This window comes from Anopheles bellator, chromosome 2 (assembly GCF_943735745.2).
Source record: "Anopheles bellator chromosome 2, idAnoBellAS_SP24_06.2, whole genome shotgun sequence".
Taxonomy (NCBI): Eukaryota; Metazoa; Arthropoda; class Insecta; order Diptera; family Culicidae; genus Anopheles; species Anopheles bellator.
In genome coordinates, this window is record NC_071286.1 from 63,941,490 (window position 1) to 63,968,990 (window position 27,501).

The window sequence follows — 27,501 nt, forward strand, 5'->3', positions numbered from 1 at the left end:
GATAGAAAACTTACCGCGGACAACGCGAAAATTCTATCCGCTCTGTTTAAAGACCGTAGTTGAGAACTGTAAAAGTTAATGTCAAACAATATCGTTAGCGACAACGTTTGTAACAACAACAAATCAACAAATGGACAACATATTCATACAAATATATAGAAAAGAATAATATGGCTTTTAAAGAATGCAGATAATTGGTTTAACCAATATTTAAATTTTCATCCGAAGCATTCTATTGTTGTAAGGTTCCGATTACTGCAACCCCTTCAGAAACGCTCAATTATGTTGACAAAATAAAGAACACAGAGACCATTGCTAGAATTTTTCATATATAGATTAATAAAGGTTTTTGAGGTTTAACGCAATGCTATAAACTTACAGTAAAAATGTCGTTAGTGTCAATCTAATAGTATTTATTGGATTTGCTTCTCTTCTCAATGCTTCAGAGGTACTAAACATGCACGGTACGAACTAATATCTTCTGTCGACCATACCCTCACTTTCTTTCCACTTTCTGCATGTGGATCACAACGAATAAAATCCGGGAATCAACTCAAAGCGCTTAAAATATTTGCAACCCACAATAGTTATCGGACGCTCTCGTGCGCATCGACCGTTCACCGTGAACTTGCCGCCGTTGCCGACTCCGACAGGGGAAATGTGCAACATAATCAAACAAGAAACAGAACAACGCTTAAAGCTATGCCAAAGGCTCGTTATGGTACAGGAGACCGGAAGGTAGGAGGGCGCGTATGTTTTAAGCGTTGGGCGTCGCATGTCCTCCTCCGGGAACACTACCGCTAACACTGCTTTCGATTGCATCAAGACTTATCAGATTTGAGGCTAGCGAGGAGGATGTAGACAAACTTATCAACGGGGCTGTTGTCGACACAGCGGGCACCTCCGTCGGTGACAGACTAGTAGAGCTGGATGAGTGCCCTACGGTAGCTTCCACCTGTTTCGACGGGCCACTGGCAGCGACGGATGGTGGTGGAGGTAACGGTATTGCTGGACGATCTATAGTCATAGGGAAACCGCGAAATGGCGGTAATCCTGCAAATTGCGGTTGACCTTGGTGGCCGTGACTATGCCCATGGCCGTGGTGATGTTTTCCCGTGTTTTGCGGGAATGACTTGGGGACCGTGTTTTGGCGACTAGAGTCGGTCGTTTTGGACAGCCGTTCACTAAGGGCTTTCAGAGCGATTTGCCTAAAAGTAACGGGATTCGATCTGAGTGGTATACACGAAAATATAGGAAAATCGTGCGCCTTTTACCTTCGCCGCTCCATATCGTGAGGGTCCACTCCGGGCAAGTGTACGTTGACCGATTGTAGCGAGGAAGAATTCGACTGCTGTGGACTTAAACGTTTCACAAGTCCGATGCGCAAACAGCACAGATACACGGGATTAGCGATGACGGCAATCAGAGGCTGGAGTACATTGGGAAAGAAGCTTGCGAACCGGAAGTTTTCGGCACTATCGCCCCGGGTGCCGTTCGAATGTCGCTGATAGAACCTCAGGTACACCCAAGACACATACAAGCCGGAGGCAAACATCGCAGGATAGGTACCGTCCAGTAGTCCACAAGCCCACAGCAATATCGATGCTATCACCACCGTTAGTGGTACGTTCCTGAAATGTCGAATCATGTAGCTTCCAGGACATTCAAACCACAGTACGGCACAATACCTGTTGGAGAATTTCCCCAGCGGCGTTCGGGCTATCAGATGGTCGGGCATTATTTGCGTCACGGCGACACTGATGGCTGTGGAAAGAAGTCGATTATGAATGGTGTTAGACATTTACGCCGTGGTAACCTGAATACCTGCATTCATGCCGGCCAGTCCGTAGATACGAACGTTGAAAAGTATCTCGGCATCTTTGGTAATCATGGAGTAGAAGAGATAGTAGAAGGTGGTCAGTATGGCCACTCCGGTGTTTGTGATGGCAAAGTAGTGCAGCATTTCCATCTGCCCCCAGGACGGCTCAATCAGCTTGCCACACAATCCGACCGTTACCAGGTCGACGAGCACTTCCCAGAAGTGTTGCTCGATGAAGAAGTAAGTGAATATCGTCCATATCCAGAATGTCGGGGGCATCAGAAACCCAGGCGTCACGCATAGTAACACAGAGATCCGCTCGGAGAACGAAATCACGTATCCAACCAGCGTTGCGATGCAGATAAATTTTATCGACGTTGACGTACTACCCAGCAGCGCTGATAGCTGCTGCCGGATATACAGGGCGTTGTTGCTGGCCATTGCATGTGTTGATTGAACCAGCTGAGCCGGTTGCGGCCGTCTATGCGTAATCCGCACGCCTCCAGCACAGAATTGGCGGTAGGACTTCGGCCTGCGCTTTGTGCTTCACGGCAGAACGCTTCCGTGGAATCCTCACATCTATGTCGTGTCAGCAGAAACAGCACCAGTTGGAGCTCGCTAGCGGGGACGAAATAATTCCCATACAAAACTCCCGCACAGCGAACGTGCTGATGAAAAACAATATCACTTCCGAGAAGGTATATTACTTTGTTTCTAGATTATTAAGAATATTTTACAGACTCGCCTCCTAGCAGGCAACCGATGGGCTGTGTTTTCGTTTTGCAAGAACAGAAAATGGGAAAAATAAACCTTGATGACAGTTGGGCCGTCATCGGCGACTTGAGGGTGTGAGCGAGATGGCAAATCACTCTACGCTCCTTGCACGAACTGCTCGATCAGGAAATGCTCGAATGTTTAAAGCACAAATGGCGGTAAAATTGATTTGAGATGTATCCCCGACCAATTAAATTGTTACAAGCAATAAGCCTTCTTGACTGCAAAATTAATTACAAAATTTTCAGGAATGTCAATTATGTGGAATAATTTTTGTATGGTAAGATTTTGATACTGGTTCCGACGAGCACTCGATGCGTTTTCGGTCGTTGGTTGCGGAAAGTATTTAATCAGTTGCTTCGCTTTACGTTGTAGGCGCTCATTAAAAAGCTCAAGTCATTTGAAAAAAAAAACCTTCCACTAAAAATCCACCACCAAAGGTACGAGCAGCAGCAAGCTGACCTAGTCCCTGGTTTCTTATCTTATCGGCGTACAGAGGAAACAATAAATACACCCGAAGCACCTTGTATTGCTTAGCGAAAGAAAACGTGGTGATGCGCAAGCTGTTCTTGCAGAACGAAATGGTTTTTATTTTCCATAGCTAAGAGCGACACACATATGCCAAGACGAGGAGCAATAGACTATTCCTGCAATTTATTAATTGAGTTGACGCAAAACAAACGAAACGCTGGCTTATTGGAACGGCTCCTGGAAGCTAGAGAAGCGAAGAATGGCGCAGATTCAAAGTAAGATAGCGATCAGCTGACGAAGAATGATGGGTAATGTTATTATTGTTTTCGTTATTGAGTGTACCTCGTGTCTCGATGGCAACAGCACCACGCCCTATAAAGCCGCGTTCCGCCGGATAAGGTGTAAGGTCAAAAGAATATAAATTGTCACGATTTTCAACCGGTTGTAGATTCATAGGAACTGGATCTTCGGTAAACTAGCTTCAATTGCGGCCGAGTGGCCGATGAGCTACATATTTTGTACAAAATTTCTATAATAAATTCTAGCAAACGTTATTATTGGCAATCGTATCCCTTACGATCTCCCTGGTTCGTATTTTGTGCACGAGTTTCATTCCCTGATAATACTCGTTATACCTTTGTTATACATTGACTAGCGAATTATCACCGTAGAATAGATTAACATACAAGCAATTTCTTTAAACGTTTTTGGAAAAAGTAACATAATAAAGAAACACTTCCTGTACCAAACCCATCACCCGTTTGGCAACGGAGCAGTTGTTAACCACTCCGATCCTTCCACCTCTCTACAACGGCGGTCCAACAGTTCGAACTGGTAACTACGTATATCCTTGTTTTCTACATCCGCTATCACCTGTCGTAAGTCCCGTTGGGAAGCATTCACAAAAAATCAACTGTGCGTAAAGGGGACGTATCGTAGAGCCTAGTGGTACTGGTGTTTTCTTCACAGCTCCGTGGCTCGATGACATCGGTCGTTGGGGAACTGGGTACCGGCAAGGACCGTATTCCACGACCGACCATATCAGTGCATCAGGATTTCCCAGCACGACCGGACGGTGCGGGAAACACGATGTTTGTCGTGGAACGTTCCGAACCGGCATCTGCGTCACCATCGTCGTCTTCTTCTTCGTCCTGATCGTCTGGCGATATCCTTATCGCTTGGTACCACTTATTTGTGAGATCAGCCATTTGGCTTTTACAATCATGAAGCTCCTGGGGAACGAAAAGGTTGGTCGATGTGAATTTTGGTGGGAAACGAGCTTCGCGCGGGACTTACCTGATGCGTAAAACGTCGCGTAAAGAAGGGTGTGAAAAACTTTCGATCCCATCGGGCGAAGCCACCGATACGGGACTGCGTGAAGCTGACCTCTTCTTCCTCTGTCAGCTCGGACAGGTGCTCGGAATCGATGGCCTGCCCCCATTCGCGCGTTTTACTCAGCGACAGTGCCTTCTCCTTGCGCTTGCGACCTGCACGACCAGCCCGAGACGATCGTTTCACTTTCTTCCCGCCCTGCAGATATTTCATAAGTGGCATCGTCGAGCCACCGAAGAACAGTGTCGTAAAAAGAACGATGATGAGCGTTGTGGTGATGACGACGTGCCGTGACTCCTCGGTGGAGAACTGCATGTGCAGTGACAGGGCGTACGAAATGGCGCCACGCAACCCGGAGAACCACATGATAAACGCCATGCGGTTGGTGATCTTGTGCTCGCGAAATCGATTGACCAACCACGCCAGTGGAAAGATGTTGCAAGCACGGCCGAGCAAACACAGTACGATCGCCCAGATTACGAATGATAGCTCGCAGCGATGCTTGAAGGAGAAAATGGCCAGCCCGAGGTACGCGAACACGCACGTTTCGGCGATGAATGCGAGCGTACGCATCGTTTGCTGCATGGTGATTTGCGTAACCGTCGAAAGATTGAAGTGCGTGTAATGCGACATCACGATGCCACAAAACAGGATCGCCATGATGCCGGACAGATGAATTCCCTCCGCCAACACGTACGGAGCATAGGTGAACACTAGCATCAGACCGAACTCCAGCGACGGATGCTTGCGTAGATCGACGTGCTTCAGCAGCAGGGCGCTCATTAGCGCAAACACCACGCCAATGCCGGCAGACGCGAAAAACATCTGCAGGAAGGTGTTGAGCGCGGAGAAGATTGATTCGCCTGCGTTGGTGCCGGGATCGGACACCATCGGCATGACCGTGGTCGTGAGCACGATTGAGATGGCATCATTCAGGATGGACTCCCCGAATACTAACATGTTCAGCACCGGATCCGCGTCGAGTGCGTGGAAAATGGCCACCGTAGCCACCGGATCGACGGCCGAAATGAGCGAACCGAAAGCGAACGATTCGACAAAGTTCAGCCGGTACGCAACCTCGGCCAGTCCGAGCAGATAAACGCCCGATCCGATTACGAGCGCCGAGATGGTGGTCCCGATGATTGCGAAGACGAGAATTGAGCCAATGTTTTGGAAAAAATTTCCCTTGTGCAGGTTATAACCGGACTCGAAGATGATCGGAGGCAGCAGGACCAGAAAGAACGCGGTCGGGGAGAACACTTCCTCGCGCTCCCAGTTGGCAATGTGCTTGACGGAGGACACGCTCAGTACGAGCCCGATTAGTGCACCCAGAAACACAACCACGATACTTTCCGGAAGGTACTGGAACCCGGTCTGCAGCATCATATGGATCAGCAGGATTCCCAGCGCGATGACGCACAGTACGAAAAATATCGACATCGAGCTGTAATGCTCCTGCTCGACGGCACTTTTTTCGGGCGACATAGTTACCGATGCCGTCGTCGTGGTGTTGTTCACGTTGATCGTGCCTGCGTTTGTCGCAGTAGCTCCGGCCGCTGGGATTGTTGTGGTTCCATTTCCGATCCCTGGCACGGGTGCGATAGAAGAGGACGACGACGAAACTGCGCCACCAGCTGGTAGCGCGGCTAGGTTTGCTGTTTGCGAATCGTTCGCTTTCGTTGTTGCGGTTGTGGGGCCAGTCTGCACACCGGCGGACCGATTCACGTTCACGTCCGAGGCAACGTTATAGAACGAGGTGAACAGGAATGCACAAATCACGAGAAAGTATATCCCTGCCGTTTTCATCGTGTCCTTGAGAGATTGAGTCATAGTACGACAATGGACGGTGAATGCCGAACTCTGTCGGCGGCAATCAAGGCTACGCTGGCCTTGGTGATGCTTCCTCTCCCCTCACAACCTTCCGTTCTCGTTCTGATTGCCGATAAGATGCGTTGTTTTACTTCACACGTCGCAGGGAATGTTCGCGAGGCTCTTGATGAAGTGCCATTCCGTTCCGTCCGGTGGACGGAAAAACAATTAGCTGGATCAGCAGTTCGAGCGTAACATGGACTCGCGCGCGAAAACGTTCACCCTACCGCACGGCTATCCCTTAACTTAACTACGACACGCACTCTCGGGGAGGTGGACCATATTTTGGTTCTGTATACCACGTCGTTTTGTGTTCTCGCCGCGAGAATGATGCAAGTTTGCCGCAAGCACCACCGAAAGAGCGAGAAACGGAGAGAAAGAGAGCGAGCACTAAACGTCAAACCACAAAGATAAACATGTCACCCGTTCAACAAGCTTCCCGTTCAAATGCTCGGTTACTACGATATTTTTGGCTGAAGATGCAGATTCCCATTTCCGAAACCAACGTCCAGAAATAGTGTGCTACTATTTCGGCGCGACATTGAGAGTTGTTTTTTTCAAGTGTCCGATGATATTTTGCATTTACCGACAACGCACGAGTTACGGTCGGCGAGGCGATGGACAAAATTTACATCTCAAAAGCTCGACCGTGTTTGCGATTGCTCTGCGATCCCATGCCCGGCCGGTTGAACACGACACAAAGATCCCTTATCTCCTGATTGTACGATTCGAAAGCCCCAACGGAAACACGGGAACTTCCCGAAAGCAAGCAATGTGCTCCCGCCGGCGTGCCTTTTGCTGTATTGCGCCACACTTTCTTAATGTTTTGCCACCCGTCTCTTTCGCTACTGTGTCGGTTCTTCTGAGGCTGGGGTCAAGCTTGTTTTCGATAAGATTCATATGGGCGGGAAAAAAGGGACAGGTCGAGAACGAAAATAGCAAGGAACGATGAAAATCGGGTTTGCCAACCAATGCTCAATCATCGCGAAGGGGCCCAAGCAGCCGGGGTGGCTCGGAAACGGAGAACAGCAGCTTATTTTGAATTCGAATCGTCCCAACACAGGATTTCTTATCAAGCACGCGACGCCAGCGGTTATGACTGGCAGAACTGGCAGGCCGGGTTATAAAATATGCCAACATCTGTTCCCGGGCGATTAGTTGGTGCGAGTTGGTCGAGCGTTGTGCATCTCTAGGAGGCGTGGTGATCGTGTTCATAATCTGTGTCCGTGTTGTCGGTTGCTCTCAAATTTTGCAGTTCGAATCACTTGGTGAGCTCGGTGGTGTGCTTTGATCTAGATCACTCAACGGTGCCGGAGAAGTGACTTCCACCGATGACGACTCGAATTGCATGCGAACTGTCAAAATTCGTTCGGATCGGCATCCGTGGACGTCGCTCACCGACCGGGCGGGTTTGCTCGTGAGAACGAGCGCTCGGTTCGTTCTCTTTTCCACAAAACTTTGCGAAGTGAAGACGGGCCTACGCGGGCTCCGAGTGCGTTGCTTTACTGACGATAGAAATTTTGCTTCCCTACTAAAAATAGCCGCCTGTTCTAGCGCATTCATAACTGCACACCGAATCTAACCTTTCGAAGCAATAAATATAATCCGATCGGTTTCCTAGCAGCAATCGCAAAGTGCAACATCTCCCCCGTGAAGCAGCAGCGCAGGCGGTGAAAAAAGTGCATCATACGGCGCCGACAAACCGACCACGGTGGTGCAGTGTTTAGAGGGAAGGAAAGAAGAGAAAACAGTGAAAAGTGTTAGTCTCCTAGTAAATCGTGTAAGCAACCCTGGTAACCCGCAGAATGCCACAGTCAAAGAGCAATGGATTCGCTGCCTCGAACGGCCACAGTGGCTACGAGATGGAGGACGGATGTTCCTTCCTGTTCACGTCCGAATCGGTCGGCGAAGGACATCCCGGTAAGTAGCACACTGTCACCACTGCTCGTATGTTGTCCCGGGAAATCACCGGAAAAAGAAGTGCGATACGAAGACAGCCAGCGGCACCATGCAATCGTCTCGTGGTGTGAGCAATGTGCTCCGCTCATGGTTCTTTATTTTTAGGTTAGGTTTGCCCTAGGAACGCACCGCGCGTTTCAAGCGGCCTAAAAAGAGGCCGCGCGTGGTGTCTGCAGATGTAGCGCACAACGACCGACCGTATGCGACCATCATTATTTTAGCATCACTAGTTGATCGTCATGTGGACTTTGAGAAGCAAAATGATCCCCACATGTAGCCGACTGCCATTGGAGCCGTTGGCGTATTTAGGATACGCTGCGCACGGCTGGGCGTTTTCCACTTTTTACATATATTACGCAATTGTAGCATCATTGCGTCAGATGAGCGAAAATGGAACGAGGGAAAATTCCCTCCACCCACTGACGTATTTCGGTTCTTGATCGAACCTCGGCATAGAATGTTGAGAAGCAGCGAAGCTTTTTCCGGCAAGTGCAACACCCCATCTGGAGTTTTTGCGTAGGGAGTCTCAGTGTGTTATTGATTTTTGGAGCCCTCTGGCCAAGCAGGATTTGGCCAACCTTGAATCATGCGGAGCAATGATACAATGCCATAAAAAGGAGCGGTTTGTGGTAATCAGAATGACTGACGGCCAATATCAAATGTTCCACATTATACATTGAAGCGATACTGTGAAAACACGTGGAGTTGCGTTCTGCAGCCCCGACTACGGAACCCATGGCCGGAGACGGACGAATCGGTGGCGGATGAACAACGTGCGCAGTACGGCACGAACACTAGCAATCGCTCGAAACAAACCAGACGCACGACCTTCTGCTTGGTTCGAACTGCGGAATTGCGTGCCGACGGCCAACGCACACCGCAGGACCGAGCAATCGATGGCATGATTGTTCTCTCCCTTATCGAAACAACAAAACAATGACGTCCGTCAAGCGCGCCCGGCAAAGCGTTATGGCGCACGAAACTCACACAATGCATCGCACTGTCCGCATGATGGTGTGCGTGGGTGAAGCACATGCGGTTACTATGGTCGCAACGGGAGGCGCCGTCGTCCGATCTGGCGAATGTTTATATTTTTTTGTGTGCTTTCGTTCACGGCTGTTTGCACAGGTTGTGTTGCCATTTGGGATTTTGTTGTTCCAATGTGCCCCGTTGTCAATGTTTTCTTGTTTTTGTTGTTCACCTTTTACCCGGTGTAAAATGGTCGTTTTGAAAATTTTATACCTTGCCGACCAACGATAAATTATGAAAGAACGAAAGGAAGGAAGAACGTTTCATGCACGATAACTTTATCTTGTTTCGTTTGGACCTTTAAGCAATTGAACAATAAATGACCAAATGTTATGATTTTGAATATTTCCTCCATTTACTAAAATTAAATTTTGTGCTTTGTTCTCCTCAACTAATAGATAAAATGTGCGACCAGATTAGTGATGCAATCCTAGATGCACACTTGCAGCAGGACCCCAACGCAAAGGTGGCCTGTGGTAGGTTCTAATTAACCCTTACAGGGGGCCTTCGGTCGTTAACGTACCACTAATCTTTTTACCACCACAGAAACTATTTCAAAGACTGGCATGATCTTGCTGTGCGGAGAAATTACATCAAAAGCTGTAATTGACTATCAACGCGTGGTGCGTGAAACGGTGCAACACATCGGCTATGACGATTCCTCAAAAGGTATGGTACAACGGAGAGTGAATTGAAAAAATAAGAACGAAGCAGTTCCTGAGATTCCCTGGCAAGTTGACGCAGTTAGCCTTTCGAAAGCCCCGGACGATCCGAGATGCTCCCCTTGCGAAAGAGATTGGCAATACTCGTTGGTTTTTTCGACTTATCGTGGTTGAATGACATTTTCCAATGGTTTTTGGTCCAATTGGATGGTCTATTATATTAACGAAACTTAAATTATGCGTCTGTCAATGTGTTTCTAACTCGATTTCCGTCTCATGCAGGATTCGATTATCGTACGCTAAATTTGCTGGTTGCAATCGAACAGCAATCGGAAAACATTGCCCAGGGAGTACACGTTGATCGCGATGAAGACAGTGTTGGTGCTGGCGATCAGGTACGATCGATGAATCTGCATACCGGCAAAACTCTTTTTACGGGTAGTAGTTTTGCTCGCCTGTGCCGTTGCTTGATGTATTGCGAATGAAGAATTATTGTGGTGCCGTCTCTTTTTTTGTTAAGTTCAGGTGCGAATCATTGGTACAAGAACCATTGCTAGAGTGGACATACATAACTACCACCATTCGTCGCTCATCGTTAATTATCATACACAAAAAACATAACAGTTTGAGAGATCATTCTTAACAGCTAATGTTTTGGAAGCTCTCATATTACCTACGTGACTACTAATCGCATGAAAATGAAGGTAATGCAGGATAAACAGACAGATGATCACACTTGTCGGGGCATTTTTATTTTCCCGTCGACAAGGGACAAATTTTTTTCTGGAATCGATCGAGCAATCTTGCAGAAGTTGCGCCCGTTCGTAAGCCTTCCCTATTAACGCAATTGGGGCTTTTATGATTAGTGATTACTTAGTTACATCGTACATATACTGATAATCTCACTAGAGTACGAGCAGAAAACTATTACTAAGACATTTGCATGACTAGCTTAGTGACAGACTCTTTTAGTTAGAGTTAGCGGTCAGGGTCATTGGGATAGAGTTGTCTAGATTATTCGCTGACACGACTTGATAGTACGTACATTTCATTGAATCAAACGTCAATGACCACGCCGTGTTCAGCCACATCAGGAGTCACTAAAGAAATTGTAACGCAGAAACACTTCATAGGCGTAACACGTTCATCCATCTGGGGTTGCTAGAAGCAATGGAATGAGCGGCCAATTTTTAGTTCCAGCGTCTGAAGCGCTGCGCAAGTTTAGTAGGACATCGTTTATTTCTAGTATGTGTTGCTATGATGAATGCATGTCATATTTTGGAGGTAAAATTTTGGAGGTGTCGTCTTGCTCGAGGGGAAGATTTTCCTGGGAAACTCATCAACGCGTCGATTCCTGTGTAACGTTTCTTAGCTCACCGATTTCAGCTATTGACTCTGAACGTCTGAAATGCCCATTGTGAACGATAATTACGAATATTTCATAATCTCTATCTCTCTTTGCATGTGTCGAACATACGTTCGCAATACGTGTAACTATCGGGTATCGAACTGAATCTCATCTATAATGAATTTCATGATCACTCCGAAAACAAATGAAACAAAAATGAAACGTGTAAATCCGGCGAATGATTTGCGTTCATCATCGGATGTGGGGATGCTACCGACGGCGACATTTCACATAGGATTTGATTATAAGACCTGTAACGTGCTCCTCGCATTGGACCAGCAGTCACCGAACATTGCAGCCGGTGTGCATGTGAATCGTCCGGAAGAGGAAGTCGGTGCCGGCGATCAGGTTAGCTCGAAAAGTATAATGTTGGCGTACCGTATTCTTTCGAGTTGTAATATTTATGTGCTTTCTTCATTAGATTCTTCAGCAATTAGAACTAATTTGTTAATACTTTGTAATATTGGTTTTATGGGTCTCTTTTCATTGTCAAATTGGCCAGTTTCGCACGCATGTCATGACTTCCAGCGCACCCATTCGCCAGGGAATTTAATATTACAATTGGATTACCATAAAAGTGCGATCAATCACAAATAAATTGTTTCACATATTGGATAACATCTTGACAAAAATTAGAGGTGGATTACATTCAACTAGCCTACATTCGCTTTTCAACCTACAAATCATTCCCCAATAACGTAGCTGTAGTTCTTTGATAAAAATGCTTCATAACTATGCCGTAAGGTTTAAATGCTACAAATACATTTTAGATCATACCATATCTAATCGCTTTCTCCTATCACTGTGCCAGTTGGGTTCTATCAGCCTATGTTTGCTTTTTCTATTTCTTATTGCTGTTTTATTAATTGCGTAGTGAGTTTGGTCAAAATAAACAACCGAGTGACGTCTTGATGAATGATGAGTTATCAGGTTTATTATTTTGACGATTTCGAGGCATGGATGCGATCAACAAAGTTGGAAACCACCGAGTCAGAGCCCCAAAATTCAAAAACTCGTCAAAACAAGCTGCCCTGTCCCCATTGACGATGAGATGACCCACGGGTCTCACCGTTGATGTAACCGTTAATTCGGCGAAACGGACGGTGGTCCCGAAAGAGGAAACTGATTCGTCGTCATCCGACAAAACGCGCGATAAGAACTGCTTCGAGGCAACCGAACTCTTGACACGTTCTAGAGTGTTCGGAGATCTAGCGAAGCAAAATGTTGATTTTGTGTTTGTAGATGGGCTTTCAGTGTTGGGGCTATAGTATCCTTGGAGGCAGGTGTCAATGGCCTCAAAATTATGTCATTTGCGTTTTCGATAATGAGAACGTGTCAATTGCTAACCCATACATTTGCTTCCTGTTGGCTTTATCATACTTATTTTTTGTTTATTTGTGCCTTTTGCATGCTCCCGCATGATTGGTGTTGCTGATGATCGTTGGTCTTTCTTCGCTAATATATATGTTACTCTGTTTATCCAGGGGCTTATGTTTGGTTACGCTACCGATGAAACGGAAGAATGCATGCCATTGACGGTGGTGCTGGCTCACCGATTGAACGAGAAGATCGCCGCGCTTCGCCGTAGTGGAGAGTTCTGGTGGGCCCGCCCAGATTCCAAGACTCAAGTCACGGCAGAGTATATCTTTGAATCGGGAGCGTGCGTTCCGCAACGCGTCCACACGGTAGTGGTCTCGCTGCAGCACTCGGACAAGATTACCCTCGAGGAGCTGCGCAAGGAAATCATGGAGAAGGTCATTAAGGACGTGATTCCATCCAAGTACCTTGATGCAAACACGATTGTGCACATCAACCCGTGCGGGCTGTTCATCATCGGTGGTCCTCAGGGTGATGCTGGATTGACTGGACGCAAGATCATCGTCGACACATACGGAGGTTGGGGTGCCCACGGCGGTGGTGCATTCTCGGGCAAGGACTTCACCAAAGTAGACCGTTCGGCTGCCTACGCGGCGCGCTGGGTAGCGAAGTCCCTGGTGAAGGCTGGTATCTGTCGCCGTTGCATGGTGCAGGTAGCTTATGCTATCGGGTTGGCCGAACCATTGTCGATTACAGTATTTGACTACGGCACCTCGAAGTACAGCCAGCAGGAACTGCTGAAGATCGTCTCCAACAATTTCGATCTGCGTCCGGGCAAGATCGTCAAGGACCTGAAGCTCCGCACGCCGTTCTACCAGCGTACCAGCACGTACGGACACTTTGGACGCGCAGGATTCCCGTGGGAGGAACCGAAGGAGCTGGTCCTGGAATGATTGAGCTCGAACGCGGTTCCTGTGACCGCCGCAGATGCCGCTCACTGTTCTCCTGCTGGTATTGCCGTATCGACGAAAAAAACTACGGCTACTGTTGACGAGTCGGAGTCGGTGAGCGTTGCCAAGAAGCCGAAACTAGATGTGTAAAGGCTACACCACGCCTGCGGTTGGTTTCGCTATTGTAACATTTATTCTGTGGTAATTTAAGCGCCAGCTACGATAGGGTTTTGTAAGGGTTTTATTCTTTCATTCTCTCAAACAAACACTACACGATTCAGGATAGAGGGGGCGCTTAAACAAATGGCGGCGCTCAGCAGTGAACGTAGAGCACAATTGAGATCTACGAAATGCAACGCAATTTCTACACAAGCCCCTTGCACTAGTGGCCCGTCTTGCACTGTCGCTTGTGTTTCTTAGTGTTTTTTTTGCTAGAAATTTACTACGTTGCCAGCGTTGATCATCGTACAATTACTTTTGCAACTGACACATCGTCTCCAGCATTACGCGATGCACTGAGTCAGACCAGCAAGTAAATGCAGATAGAAATTTACGAGTATATTGTAAGAAGAGGAAGGAAAAGAGATGTACGAGGACCAGTTCGCTGAACTCGAGCAGAGCTAGACCATCCAGTTGGCCACAGTAGGACACCGTTTCAGATCAAAGTGCGCAGCCGGAATACCATCTCCGGGAATTTTGCCTGCTGCAAAACTTGTTGTGCGGTGCGAAAAAAATTGCGCTCCCCTCCCGATGCCACTAAACGGAGGAGAGACACATGCTTGTGCTCCAAGGTTAATAATATTTCACCGACGATTGCATCGAATATGAGATGGTGAAAAAAAAAGTTCGACGTTGATGGAGTAGTTAATACGGGAATCGTGAAATGGTGCTATCCGTGGAGCGGCATTTAGGCACATTAGGAAACTGCATTGAATTAGGACCGCTATGGCGCGAGTGAATAGGTTGACCAATAGTTCAATCGAGAGGTGTTACTTTCTTTCGGTTGCCATTCTATACTATAGCGTTCAATTTCTCTAGTCCAACGTAGAAAGGTTTAATTGGCAGTGGAAGATAGATAAAATGGAATCCAAAAGGTGCTTGTTTGAGGAATCGACGATTCCTGGAACAATGAAAATGGACTGGACGCAGAAGACAGCAGTCACAAGTGACCTATGTTGATTATCTATTGTGCATGTAATTCCAATTTATAGCAAATGCTACACCTACCGTACTGCCACGAACTGTTACGTATCGACAGGAATGTACTATCTTCACATTATACACATGAACTAGGAAAGGTGAGGTCACTTGAAACTACGCATCATCCGTGGTGCTTCAGTCCACAAATGACAGGTGGATTCAGGATCTACAATCCGTACCGCTACCATTGTAAAAGTTACGGAACTTTGCCCCGTTCATTGGTCGGGCGAGAAAGATGTTCTTTAATAATTTAGGAAAAGGAAAACAGATTAGCGGACAACTAACCTAGACACCCCCGTTGGTGATTCAATTAGCTGAAGCGTTCCAAATTCAAAGCAGTTTCATTTTTTTCGCACTTCAGCACACGTTTTGTGTTGTGTTTACGAAAAGGATTTTAATTGTGGAAAAGAGCTTTTTCGAAAATACTCCGGTCCGCTGGGTGGTCGAAGGGTGCTCATCGGTACGCCAGAAAAAAGCAGAAAAACGTGACAAAAAAGGACAAAAAAATTATGAAACGATATAATTACGCTAGTAAACGTAAGCATACTATATAGCTGCACACTCGAGGAAAACATGGCATCAATTGCTTAAACTGTTTTGTGTTCCGTTCACGGTGCCGCAAAGCTTCTCTCGTCGAACGAGACAGTAAGATTTCATGCCCCATATTGCCATATCTTCATCGAATGAAAAGATGAATACGTGACACGTAAAATGTTACGTAGAGCCAATTTCCCATTGAAAATAGAGTACTCGAAATTCGGAGCTAAGCTGTTGCAACTACAAACAACTGACCATTCGGCTGTATAGCCTGAACGGAGACTACAATCACACACTGCACGTACAAGTACATTAGTTTAGAGAGACTTTAAGGGCAAGGAAAGTGTAAGTGTAAAACTAGAAAATGTACCGAGACACGCTCTGCCGAGCAATGCGACGTCCTACATAAAAAGGTAGTTTATAAGTAAGAGATGAATCATGATAGCGCGGTATAAAAGTTTTGGAATAGACTTTCTTAGTTTCGCTGTCCCGATTGGTACTAATGAAGAAAATAATTAAAATATTCTTATTCTGTCAACCCTAGCCGAAATGTGTGTTATTTTGTGTACGATTATTATTAGTACGACAGAAAGATGAATTTACGGGGACATTTCAGTATAAACCAGCATTCCAGCACAGTAAATTAGGAAAGTTGAGAACTTAAGCGCCCAACGCGCGTGTTGAGCTATAAAATAACGATCAAACGACTTTCGATCAAAGGCGACATAATAATTGGTCGGTATAATCAAGTCAAGCATGCATCTTGTCGGTATAATCATGACAGCTGAGCTGCCGTTTGTTTACATCTAGAACCACATTTCCCTTATGTCTTGCTTCGTCTTCCTTAACCTAACTGAATTCGTTCTCAACAACCGGCGACCGGAAGCCAAACAAAAAGCAGCAGCTACAGAATGGATTACGCAAAGTGCGTGGATATGGTGCAGGCGTATCAAGTGCCGACTTCCTACCAGCCTCCACAGTCGCTTGAAGAACTGGCCAAAAGCACGGACTATCCGAACACAAACTCCACGCAGTATCAGTTAACGCAGCCGGCGAAACGGCGCGATGGCCAGTTGCTGCCCTTTTTCGATCTGTTGAGTGTGAATGCCGCGGGCCACGTCATCGTTGCCGGAAACGATTTCAAGTCTCGTCGCTGGGCCGGAAGCCTATGTGGATGGGAGTCGGCGGACGATATAGGCCACGAAGACCGGTTGTCTTTTGGGCGTCAATGCGAAGGTTTTGTAACGGCAATGAGCTACACGAAGGATGACATGTTGGTAGGAATAGTAGCTACGAATGGTGGTAGGTTACTGTTCCTGATTTCGTTCTCTGTCTTAGTTTGTTGTCGCTAGCGATCGAGGAGCGATTGAACTTTGGTCGACGGGAAACGCCCTGCACGGCCCCGGTTACTCGTTGTACCAGGTGGATCACAGACACGAGAACATCGGAGCCGTCACCGCGATGGACATATTCCGAGGCACGGACCGTACGGTGATCTCCGGTTCGACCGACGGTTGCCTAAAGTTGTGGGATTATGGTGAGGGAGATCTGCACTCCAGTCAAACGATGCATTGCGCGCATACGGGACCGATTACGGAAGTAGCGACCGATACAAACCGATCGTCGTTGGCTGTCACCTGTTCACAAGATCGGTCCGCTCTTCAATGGGACTTTCGGCAACTAAAACCAGCGACGGCCCTTCACGAAGGACATGACGCAGCTTTTAGTACCATTTGCTGGGCAGATGAAGCAAACTGGAACCAGCTGGTAGCAGTCGGGGATGAAGCAGGACGCGTGCACTTTATCGACGTCAGGCAGCCGAACATTTTTCTTGAAACAGTCGACTGCTTTGACCGAAAGATACAACGAATCTCATTCCACGGGTAAATCATGAAATATCCTGAATTTCCGTATCGTTACTCATCTGCTTATGAATCTACTTCAGGAAACGGTTCGCTGTCCTTGCCAACGCACCGGAAGCAAAGTTTTACGATGAACATTCCAAGGAAATTTACGTGGAGCGCAGTGCCACGAATTACGTGCGAGATATTGTATGGGATGAACGTTGCACCGACAAAACGGTCTGCACACTAATCGGATGGGACAGCTACGTTCAGAAAGTGACTATCGACGTTTAAATAAAGATGTGAAGCATTAATATTGCATTGCCATTACAAACTACAGTATCGACCAGTTGATTTCGCTATCGATCATCCCAAGAATCGCGACAAAAAATCTCAGTTAGTTTTTTAATGGGCAAAAAAATCAACACATCGCAGTTAATAAACCATCCGTCAGCTTTATTCGTCTACCAATAAAGAACATTTACATTATTACACTAAACGGAAGCCAAATTGTTGAACAATTCGCCAAGTGTTGGAAGCGTTGCGTTTTCTTACGGCATCCGCTTGAGAAAATGTATCATTTTCCCTAGAATGCTGAACGTTGGCAGCCGCCGTATACATTACATCATCATCTAGCGCTAATTTTACACGCTTTTAATGGCGTGATCCTTCTGTCCTGTTGATCCATTATTTTTATCGTCACTCATGCGACTTACTAATCATAATAAATGCATCATTTTCACTGTTCCCTGTTTCGTTTTGTGTGTGGAAAATTCTCGTCTCTTTGCGCTGTTGTGGTCGGTTCCACGCTGATAACAAACAAGTTGATATCTTTATCGAGTCTAATCTACTGACAAGGCCACCTGACCCCCAGAGGCTGTTCTCTTATCGCTGCGAACTTTTTGATGAATGCCTTCCTTCAAAACGGTGTTGTAAAATATGTAGAATCCTTTTTCGTGCTTTCGAGACAATTGGGATGGATCTTCATTGTGGAATTGGTACTTCATAAATTCACACGCCACGTTCTGAGTCGGCCGACCGCGATCATATACGGGAGGTGTTACGTAACGATCAATCGGCTTCTTTGTGAGCAGCAGGGTTCCGCCAGGTCACAACCTTTTACGACTGATACTCCTTACGCAAGACCTTGGCAATCGTACTGAGCTGCATGTTAGTTGTGCCCTCGTAGATCGCCCCGATCTTACAGTCGCGATAGTACTTCTCCTGCGGGAAGTCCTTGGTGAAACCGACACCTCCCATCCAGTCGATGGCCTTCACAGTCGTGCGTTGGGCCACCTCCGACGCATAATACTTGGCCATGGCCGCCTGCTTCAAGAACGGTGCGCCAGCTTCCTGCAGTCGTGCGGCATTGTAGGTCAGCAGCCGCGCCGCCTCTATTTCCGTCGCAATCGTCGCAATCTGGTGCTGCATGCTCTGGAACGAGTACAGATCCGAGCCGAACTGTTTCCGCTCGAGCAAGTACGGGATCGTCGCATCCAGGCAACCCTGCGCCAGTCCCACCATCTGCGCCCCGATACCGATGCGGCCTTCGTTCAAAAAGCCGGCCGCGTACTGGTAGCCCTTGCCAAACTCGCCCAGGATGTTCTCCTCCGGCACACGGACATTGTCCATATGAAGCGTACAGGTTCCGGAAGCGCAGATACCGAGCTTGCTTTCGCGCTTGCCGACCGTGAACCCTTCGTACTCGCGCTCCACGATGAACGTGGTAATACCGCGATAGCCCGCGGATGGGTTTGCGTTCGCCATGATAAGAAACACGCCCGAAATGTCCGAGTTCGAGATCCACATTTTTGTGCCGTTCAGCACATAGTGGTTCCCGTCCTTCTTGGCCGTCGTCTTCAGTGAGAACGCATCGGATCCGGCCGACGGTTCCGAGAGCGCAAAGCTGCCACTGTACTCCTGGCTCAGCTTCGGCAGATACTTCTTCTTCTGCTCCTCCGTGCCGAGCTTCATCATAAGCGAGTTAACAAGCGTGTTGTGAATGTCGACGAGTGCGGCCGTGGCCGGGCACACCTTCGACAGTTCCTCCACAACCAGCATCGTGGTCATGAAGTTGCACGCACTTCCGCCGTACTGTTCGCCCACCTCGATTCCCATCAGCCCGTTATCGAACAGGGCCCGCACAACGGACGGGTCGAACTGGTGCTCCTCGTCCATCTTCTTCACCAACGGTGCGATCTGCTCCTGTGCCAGCTTGGCCACCGTTTCCTTCATCACCAGCTCGTCCTCGCTGAGGTAGGTGACGGGGGAGGTCGGGCCACGGGCCGTCCCGAACGATGTGGTTGTGGAGTAGCGATGTGCCGGTGTGGCACGGGCGCCGATCGAGGCCGCCGACCGGACCGCATGACGGAGCACGTTTTGCATCATTTTCGCGAAGGAACGGGATGGAACGGGTGGCGATCTTAGTTCACAATTAAGAAGGGTCCTACCGGGTGGGAGGGGGAATGGATGTATCCGAATCTACGACCGAACCGCAAATGCAACTGGCCACGTAAAAGTTCACCGGGCAACTGATCGATCCGACACAGCAGAATCCGGAACGTTAATGTTCGCCAAACGAGTTACCAACCACGATCACCAATGAAATTTCAGCATTGGTGTGCGTACCTTGGCCCCGATAACCGGACCATCGCGTCAGCCGCGACCCGTGGCGGAATCCGCGGTAGTCTAATCAACCGGTCGCACCAACACATCGACTTGGGCGCGCCTACGCTATAAATTGGCGCGGCAACCTCAGGCCATATCAATTGACGACGAGCCCCAGCGATTAGGGACACGAAAACCCCCAATTATTCTCCACAGGAATCATGAACATTTCGTGAGATAAACGTATGATGTGTGCATCGTTTTTGAATGTATTTTTAATGATGGATCATGGAATAGGGAAACAGCGACAAGGATAGGTTGGCGATGTTGTTTTTGCGAATGAGCCGCGGATTAGTGCACGCGTACGGCGCCGATAACAGTAACCGGCCCCCACATCGACCTTGAGCAATCGTTTGATGCGATGCTCTTGTTCAAAAATTCTAACGACTAGACGCAAACAAACCCTCTGGCAGCCTGAATTATGATATATTATGTATGTATATGTATTTCTTTAACATAAGCCGTTCCAAAAAAATGGGAAGCATTCATGTTGCGTAAAAGTCTGGTTGCTGAGGTTGCTCGCCGTGTTGATAATGTTGCCTATAAGCTTTGCTGACCCTTGATTGAGTTAAATAACATTTCATTTCGCTTTCAAACACCGCCACCAGCAAGGGTGTGCGTTAGACAAGGTTAGCGGATCCGATGTTGCTTTTGACGCGAACGTTTCATATTTCGCGATAAGGGGCGAGCAACATGTGCATGAAAAACAGTGGCCGCCAAATTTGGGTGGTTTGTAATATTTTTCATTTTTCAAACAACGTAACAAACAGAGTAACAATCGAAACCGTAATGAAGTAGAACCGAAATAAATTAAGCTGAGGAATAAAAAATACGTATCAATTGTTCTGATGTAGCATGACCTTGGAAAACGAAGCAGTAACGGGAACCGATCTAACCAGTGAAATTCTCAATATCATTATTCCACGAAATGCACGATCTTCACTACACCACTCGCAACGGAATCATAAATCCACAGCGCGTTTGGTGTGTGCGTGTTTACCTTGCGCGGAGGCCTGGCGGACATTAAAAGGACACCCGGGCATCGCCAAAACCGGTTTCGCGTGAAACAAAACAGAACGGAATCGGAAACGAGGCCTTTGTGTTTGCAGCTGTTAAGTGTTATTGCCTCTGTATGCTGACAATAAGTTTCAATGGTGCTTCGAGACAGATTATGCATTAACTATCAATAAACACAGGATACGAAGAAGCGGAAGAAGGAGCTTCATAGCTTAACATTCTGATACTATATTCACTATTTTCAATTCGTTGACATACATTTTTTTTATTATTACAAAGTACAAATATGAAAAAACAAGTATATTGAACTGCAATAACTAAAAGAAGGTTGTGGTGTATCGTAAAAAACACTTTATTAGTAAACGTATTGTACTTTATTTGTAGACTCTTGATAGCATAAAAAACGTTACGTAAAATCGGATGAACGCCAACAATATTACGGCTTTACCGACGAATTCATTTGTTTGCATAGGAATTTGCTGTTTTAGTTCGATTTATGCCATTACGGGCACGAGTTCCTTTTTGGTGAAGTACTAAATATTAGTAAATGACAACACAAAACTATCGTCGATTGCTCTTGGGTCATTTGCAGTGTCTGACAAAGCAAAACAAAATAAGTTATCCTCACTCTTAGTATGGACGTACCTTTCATTCGACAGTGTTCGTTTCTAGACTGTAAGCCATCCGTACGAGTGAACTTAATGAATATTTTGCACATTTAACCAGGTGCACGGCAGATACAGAACACTATATCACACATTGTAGAACTTCACAGATAGAACAATCGACAACTTAAGTAAGACGTTTTATAGAAAAACCAGTCAAAGAATAAAAGAAGAAATTGTATCAGTAGATTAAAAAAGAAGTTTCTAGTGACGGAAAATTTCTAACGATGGCACCTTCGGGGTTTGACCCCTCATCAAACTTGCCCGACTCGCTGGCGTTTGCTGGGTGGTTGTTGCAAGGATCGGCTCGGCCCCGCACTGTTGTTTTCAACATCCGATGTTGTTCTGGGTTGTTCTTCCAGTGCCAACGAGTCACCCATCAATTGTTTAGCATCGGCAATGGCAACCGGGTCACGCAACCAGATGCTTTTTATGAGATCCTCGATTGATGGACGTTTCTTCGCGTTAACGTTCAAAATTTCGTAAATAAGTTTTTTGGCTTTCGACGAAACTCCCTGCCACGCTGGTGAGCGCACGCTGAACTTGGAGCTCTTAATCTGATCGACCGCCCGGCTTCCAAAAGCGTCGGAAAAAGGCAGATTACCGCTCAACATCGTAAAGAGCACAACGCCCATGCTCCAGATGTCTATCTTGCGCGTGTAACTGCCGTTACCATTGGTCTGCAGTATCTCCGGTGCAACGTACAGTGGCGTGCCGCAGAGTGTGCGCATTATTGAATTTTTGTCTACGAACTTGCTCAGCCCAAAGTCAGAGACCTTCAGCAGCGTGCACTCTCGGTCATCTTGCAGCAGAATGTTGTCCGGTTTCAAATCGCGATGTGTTATTCCTGCGAGGCGACAACAGAGCAAATAAAAGAGCCAATTGAAGACCTCTCGAAAGCTATTGGTAAAAGACAGTAATATGTTCTTCATAGTTTAAATGTCCTTCGCTGTGTTGGTGGATGCTCCAAATGTGTGTGTGGCGAACGAAGGAAGACAAAGTGGAATGAAGCAGAGAGCATTTTAGAAGGTCAATAGCACGGAAACGACGACCCTTTGAATAATTTTCTACCTGCCTGCCTGGGATGATCTCTCGGTACGATTCTGAGCGAGGAAAATAAATCAACAATATGCTGCTATCGGCGAAGGTGAGGAGGAACAATGAAACGCAGAAGATGACTATCGAACAAAAATTGGGCTGCAAAACATAATCGAGCCATCGGAATCTTACCTTGTTTGTGCAGGTAGCCCACGGCGTGACACATCTGAAGGAAGAAGAGTTTGCTCGTCTTCTCGGATAATTTCTGGTTCTTGACGATGCGCGACAGTAGATCTCCACCCTTCATGTACTCGAGCACCATGTACACGGAATCCGGCTTATCAAAGATATCGTGCATCTTGATAACACAAGGCTAGGAAAAAGAACAAGGCGATTGAAGGCATGTTAAGCTTACGGAGACATTCGTAAAGGATACGCACGTGATCGAGCTTTTTCATTATGTTAACTTCGTTCATCACACGTTGTGGATCGTTCAAGATCCCTGGACGTGTTCGCGTTTGTTGTGAGATCCTGTTCTTGACCACGTGTTTCATCGCAAACTGCTGGCAGCTACGGATGTGGTGCAAAAGATAAACCGTGCCGCATGCCCCCGATCCCAGTTGCCGCTCGATGTAGTATCTTTCTTGCACTTCGTTCGCCATCTTGCTCTCCGCGTCATTGTGCCGGAGGTCGTGGTAGACGAAAGCTCTTAAATTCGAGAAACAGATCGAAATCACATCGTCGTGTTTCAGAATTTGTTGCCGATGTTTTCCAATACGTGCATTGTTGATAAAAGTCCCGTTCCTGGAATTGTCCTACAATCGGCGAATGGAGAATGGAAAATGGAGAATGGTTTTTGGATAATACAAAGCGTCTTTTACTGGGTACGGCGAATGTGCAATTCTACTAACGGTTATGTACACGGGCGAACTGATGTCGGGACCTTTTGTGATGATGAAATGCACATTCGAAACGCGAGACAATTTGGACGCAGGCATATGTTCTTCCTTGAGAATTAAGTGGCATCTCTCTGCGTCTCGTCCCACCTTGAATTCGCCATCATGAAGATCTATAGGCAAAGAAAGAAAAGAGAGAGATATTACTAAATGAATGTCGTCTTACTGATTCCTTTTCACACTTTTGTGAACCGAACCAAACAAAAAAACGGGAAGTAGCGGGACAGAGCAACCGACCAACAAAAGAAACCGTGCGTCGAAGCACACTATCCGGTGGGAACGCAGATCGAAGATCGAAGACATGTTGATTTACCAATGCGCACTAAACACCTCTATAAATCAAAAGAAAAAAAAATGCCCACGACACGATTTCCTTGTTCTTTCCTGTATCGACTCAACTGTTGGAAATTGTTGTATCGCTTCACGAGTAACATAGGAAATAGAATTTTTAGTACCTTGGCTTTCAATTTGGACGTTTTTAGCGCAAAGGCGTCCATAGACGGGCAGCTCCGGCGGTTGGCTCTCCAAGAGCGTACATTGGGACTGCATCTGACTTTGGGTTGCAGGCTGTGTATCAGCTATGTCGTTGGCCATGGTAAAAGTTTTCGTTCGGTAATAATCTCAACGGTTCGGTAATAATCTCAAAAAAAGGTTTTCTCAGCAATAAACGGGACTTAAAAATTCGAAGCGCTTTTTGTTCGAACACTGACACTACTGAGTGAGACTACGCTGATGCCACCATGGATACTTTGATCTTGAAGATATTTTCACAAAACCTCAAAGTACAGCACGTTTAAGGGTCACGGTTTGCCAACGAAAAAAAGAGGTTACAAAAGCACAGGACCACGGACGAACACGTTGTTATTTCTCGAGGACGAAAACTGCACAAAGCACAAAACCGGTAAAACGGCGGTTTTCTGTCGGCATGAATTGCACGAATGTTGGTCTCGTCGATCAGCTGTTGTATTGGTGATGCCGTATTTCAAAAGCAGCGGTTGACGTGACGGAAAGGAACAAGAAGTCAACTCGTCTTCTAAACGTTCGCACAACCGAGGAAAAACCGATGGCGTGTAATATTTACCAAAAAATAATTTCAAACGGTATAGCGTATAGATTAATAAATGCTTATGCTAGATAAAGATCTTTGAGTAAGATTTGCTAAGATTTCGTGCAACCGCGGTCGCGAAACGTGGATCGCGGTCGCGTGCGATGAGGTGCCCTTCAGGCTCGTACTATTCATACCTGACACAAACTGACAGTCTCACTGACAGTGGCGAGAAGGGTCTCGGTTCGTAAAACTAGAACGTAAAGGAAAAATTTCTAGTTTTGGTACTTGTACAAACTATTTGGTTTTTAACCCCAAAATTGCTCGTTTCTAGTATACGTGCGTCTCTCCTTACTTGCCCGGACGCGGTGTATTTACCGCACGGCACCCTTCTCGCGCCGTTGGTGGCCATCGCCGCTTTCTTCCGTCCCTGCCGTAGCACGATTTTTGGGGAGGGCACACTTACGACGGACGACGGGTGTGTTGCTCATCGAACCCAAAGACCCAAAAAAGGAATCCACCATTATGTCCAGTAAAAAGCCAACCGTAGTTGACAGCTGGGAGGAAATTGATGAAGATCGGGTAAGTTATTGAATGGCGGGACAGCCTGCCCGCCAGCAGCGGCTTCATTGTTGACCTTGTTGATCAATTGACAAACTTGTTTCGCACGATGCTGGCGGAACATACGATCGTCTTGCCATCGTTGCAGTTGCCAGGTTCGATAAGCATACTGAAAAACACGGACAACAACAGCCCCCCACAGAAGGTGGTTCAAAGTGGTGGCTCAAACACTACCGCTCGCCAGAGTACGCTGCCGGAGATGCTGGAGGAAGAGCTGAAGCCCAAGATGGTAGCGCGCCCTATGCAGATCCTGAGACGTCCACAGTCTGACGCAGGTGACGGAAAGAGTTCCGCCGAAAGCAAACCGAAGGCGCAAGTGAAATCGCTAGACCAGCGGCAGAAAGAGTATGCTGAGGCGCGGTTGCGTATCCTTGGCTCGGCACACGATGATGGCGAGGAGACAGAGTAAGTGGTCGAACTTTGCGCATTTCGCATTTCCCGTGACTCTTCTAATGGCTTTGTGGTCACAATTCGTAGGACAAAGAAAACCAATCCTCCAGCGAATGGTTATAGAACAAATGCAAGCAACAATAATACCACTAGCAACAGCAGCAGCAGCAGCAGTGGTAATGTGACTAAAAGCGGCGGATGTAGCACTAGTGGCGCAAGCTTGGTACCGGGCGGTAGTGCGAATAACAACGGTGCGAACTACCGTTTCCATGCACCACCGTATCGGCAGCAGCAACCGGCTTCGCTCGGGGCCTTCCAGGCAAGTGGAGTACCACCAACGGCAGGTGGCGCCATGTTTTTTGCGCCATCGCCGCCGTTGCCCCTGCCCCACACACCCAATCATCCTGCAATGCACGGTGCCCATCCGGCACTACACCTTCCGCACCACTCGTTTCCACACGCTCCTCCGCATCCTTACCAACAACAACAGCAGCACCAGCAGCAGCAACATTTCGCTCAACATCTAAATTCACCGCAACCACCTCATATGTTCGTGGGTGCTAGTGGCCGCGGGGGCAGCAGTACTGGTTACTACTCTAAGGGGGCAGCATATGGCGAAGTCAACGGAGCGCCTATGATGTCACTGTTGGGCCATGCTCCTCCAGGGCATCACGGTGCCGGGCCGTATGTCGGAGGAGCTGCTTATGGTGTTGGGAGTCCGAATGGCCCCGTTGGGGGAGTAAAGGCTGGCTCTAGTGGGCCACCGAATGGGGGCAACCAACATTTGTTGCGCCTTCCAGCCGGCCCTGATGGTTCGCAAGGTTTCAACATGCGTCGGTAGCTATCCGGTGGCCAGCGTGACGGATAGCATCAACGAATTGTGCATAGACGAGAGCGAGGGTAATAGTTTTTTTACTGTTCCTGTAGACCGGCGTCGGCAATTGAAACTAAACACTGGATAAGCTGTGGCTGCTCTGTCCTCTTCAATAGATTAATTAATTATAGCACCCATACGTTGACATACTCTTTTGCGTTTTGCGTGGTAAGACTTCCGAGAAGGTTGCAATATCGACACACTAGCATTGTACAGATTGGGCCGAAAGGGGGCGCGTTCATAAATTGTCTTTCTCTACAATCTCTACGAAATTTTCGGACGTGTCCCGAAAATCAGCCGTCTCCTGACTATCTTCAAATTAGCTTCATTACCGTTTAGAAACGACCCTTTTTGCGGCCGAAGGTAATTTACTCTGGTTGTCGGCCTGGCCACGTGTTCGTTGGAGCAGTTAAAGCTACAATAAAAAGAAAAGCTGACCAACCCGATCCGAACCAGACTACTGCGCAGTGTTATCGAGAATTATGAAGGAAAAAACACTAAACAATCATCGATATATTATACACATCTATTTTAAATGTTTCTGTTTTTATATATATATGAGTTATGTATGAATCGCGTTTATAAATAATGATGATGGTGCAACTAAAAACATTCTCTGCTTTGGCCATTCATTTCGGTTCCTTATTGAACCCGCATCCGAAGGCTGGCTCATCGACGACGTGAGCTTGTTGCTATGGGAACGGGTGATGAAAACGTGGCGCTGCACCCCGCAATCAGCGCAACGTATTAAACATTGAGTGCAACAAATTGTTAACGAAACGACAGAAACCAAAACACAGTAGGCTGCTGATTGTATTACCGAGCCGGGTGATGATTCCAAACCACTTTACCCGCTACGAAAAAACGGAAACCGTAAATTAGTAGGAGTCAGTAGTATAACCGCGTAGTGCTAGAACGATGCCGAAATTGTCTATTTGGGTGTAGCGAGTATGTTTGTTCAAGCAACTTTAGAAAACAGACAAAAACTAAAGTTTTACATAGGAAAACATAGTGTATTATTATTAAAACAGATTCTTGTCGAGATGACGAATAGTTT

The 27,501-nt window shown here is 47.1% G+C and overlaps 7 protein-coding genes across 10 annotated transcripts; 3 read left to right on the forward strand and 4 right to left on the reverse strand.

The window, feature by feature from the left end:
• Positions 1 to 426: 426 nt before the first annotated feature.
• On the reverse strand, positions 427 to 2,586 carry LOC131209757 (transmembrane protein 115). The gene is made up of 4 exons (XM_058202892.1): positions 1,825 to 2,586; positions 1,689 to 1,764; positions 1,275 to 1,631; positions 427 to 1,208 (listed from the first exon to the last, which is right to left on the reverse strand). The coding sequence occupies exons 1-4, from the start codon at positions 2,258 to 2,260 to the stop codon at positions 758 to 760; spliced, it is 1,320 nt and encodes a 439-aa protein (XP_058058875.1). The 5' UTR covers positions 2,261 to 2,586; the 3' UTR covers positions 427 to 757.
• A 633-nt stretch (positions 2,587 to 3,219) lies between these two features.
• LOC131209048 (sodium/hydrogen exchanger 8) lies at positions 3,220 to 6,562 on the reverse strand. Its single transcript, XM_058202019.1, has 2 exons — positions 4,361 to 6,562; positions 3,220 to 4,296 (listed from the first exon to the last, which is right to left on the reverse strand). The coding sequence occupies exons 1-2, from the start codon at positions 6,224 to 6,226 to the stop codon at positions 4,114 to 4,116; spliced, it is 2,049 nt and encodes a 682-aa protein (XP_058058002.1). The 5' UTR covers positions 6,227 to 6,562; the 3' UTR covers positions 3,220 to 4,113.
• An 862-nt stretch (positions 6,563 to 7,424) lies between these two features.
• On the forward strand, positions 7,425 to 15,877 carry LOC131211437 (S-adenosylmethionine synthase). Of its 3 annotated transcripts, XM_058204896.1 has the most exons (6): positions 7,425 to 7,533; positions 7,890 to 8,185; positions 9,652 to 9,729; positions 9,800 to 9,922; positions 11,559 to 11,671; positions 12,808 to 15,877. In XM_058204896.1, exons 2-6 carry the CDS (start codon positions 8,071 to 8,073, stop codon positions 13,591 to 13,593), a joined length of 1,215 nt encoding a protein of 404 aa, XP_058060879.1. In that variant the 5' UTR covers positions 7,425 to 7,533; positions 7,890 to 8,070; the 3' UTR covers positions 13,594 to 15,877. The 3 variants fall into 3 exon arrangements, with proteins under 3 accessions (XP_058060879.1, XP_058060878.1, XP_058060877.1); XM_058204895.1 differs by lacking the exons at positions 7,425 to 7,533; positions 11,559 to 11,671 and adding an exon at positions 10,198 to 10,310 and having other exon boundaries at positions 7,722 to 8,185; XM_058204894.1 differs by lacking the exon at positions 7,425 to 7,533 and having other exon boundaries at positions 7,722 to 8,185.
• Positions 15,878 to 16,212: 335 nt separating this feature from the next.
• Positions 16,213 to 17,631, forward strand: LOC131211884 (protein valois). The gene is made up of 3 exons (XM_058205548.1): positions 16,213 to 16,604; positions 16,666 to 17,210; positions 17,273 to 17,631. The coding sequence occupies exons 1-3, from the start codon at positions 16,239 to 16,241 to the stop codon at positions 17,463 to 17,465; spliced, it is 1,104 nt and encodes a 367-aa protein (XP_058061531.1). The 5' UTR covers positions 16,213 to 16,238; the 3' UTR covers positions 17,466 to 17,631.
• On the reverse strand, positions 17,607 to 19,691 carry LOC131211883 (short/branched chain specific acyl-CoA dehydrogenase, mitochondrial). The gene has a single exon (XM_058205547.1). The coding sequence runs from the start codon at positions 19,557 to 19,559 to the stop codon at positions 18,291 to 18,293; it is 1,269 nt and encodes a 422-aa protein (XP_058061530.1). The 5' UTR covers positions 19,560 to 19,691; the 3' UTR covers positions 17,607 to 18,290.
• Positions 19,692 to 21,223: 1,532 nt separating this feature from the next.
• LOC131209239 (ovarian-specific serine/threonine-protein kinase Lok) lies at positions 21,224 to 24,361 on the reverse strand. Of its 2 annotated transcripts, none has more exons than XM_058202255.1 (5): positions 23,970 to 24,361; positions 23,470 to 23,627; positions 22,999 to 23,373; positions 22,751 to 22,931; positions 21,224 to 22,367 (listed from the first exon to the last, which is right to left on the reverse strand). In XM_058202255.1, exons 1-5 carry the CDS (start codon positions 24,106 to 24,108, stop codon positions 21,775 to 21,777), a joined length of 1,446 nt encoding a protein of 481 aa, XP_058058238.1. In that variant the 5' UTR covers positions 24,109 to 24,361; the 3' UTR covers positions 21,224 to 21,774. The 2 variants fall into 2 exon arrangements, with proteins under 2 accessions (XP_058058238.1, XP_058058237.1); XM_058202254.1 differs by having other exon boundaries at positions 23,470 to 23,641; positions 23,933 to 24,361.
• Positions 24,362 to 24,832: 471 nt separating this feature from the next.
• LOC131209691 (protein pygopus) lies at positions 24,833 to 27,042 on the forward strand. The gene is made up of 3 exons (XM_058202814.1): positions 24,833 to 25,141; positions 25,269 to 25,585; positions 25,658 to 27,042. The coding sequence occupies exons 1-3, from the start codon at positions 25,085 to 25,087 to the stop codon at positions 26,409 to 26,411; spliced, it is 1,128 nt and encodes a 375-aa protein (XP_058058797.1). The 5' UTR covers positions 24,833 to 25,084; the 3' UTR covers positions 26,412 to 27,042.
• Positions 27,043 to 27,501: the final 459 nt, after the last annotated feature.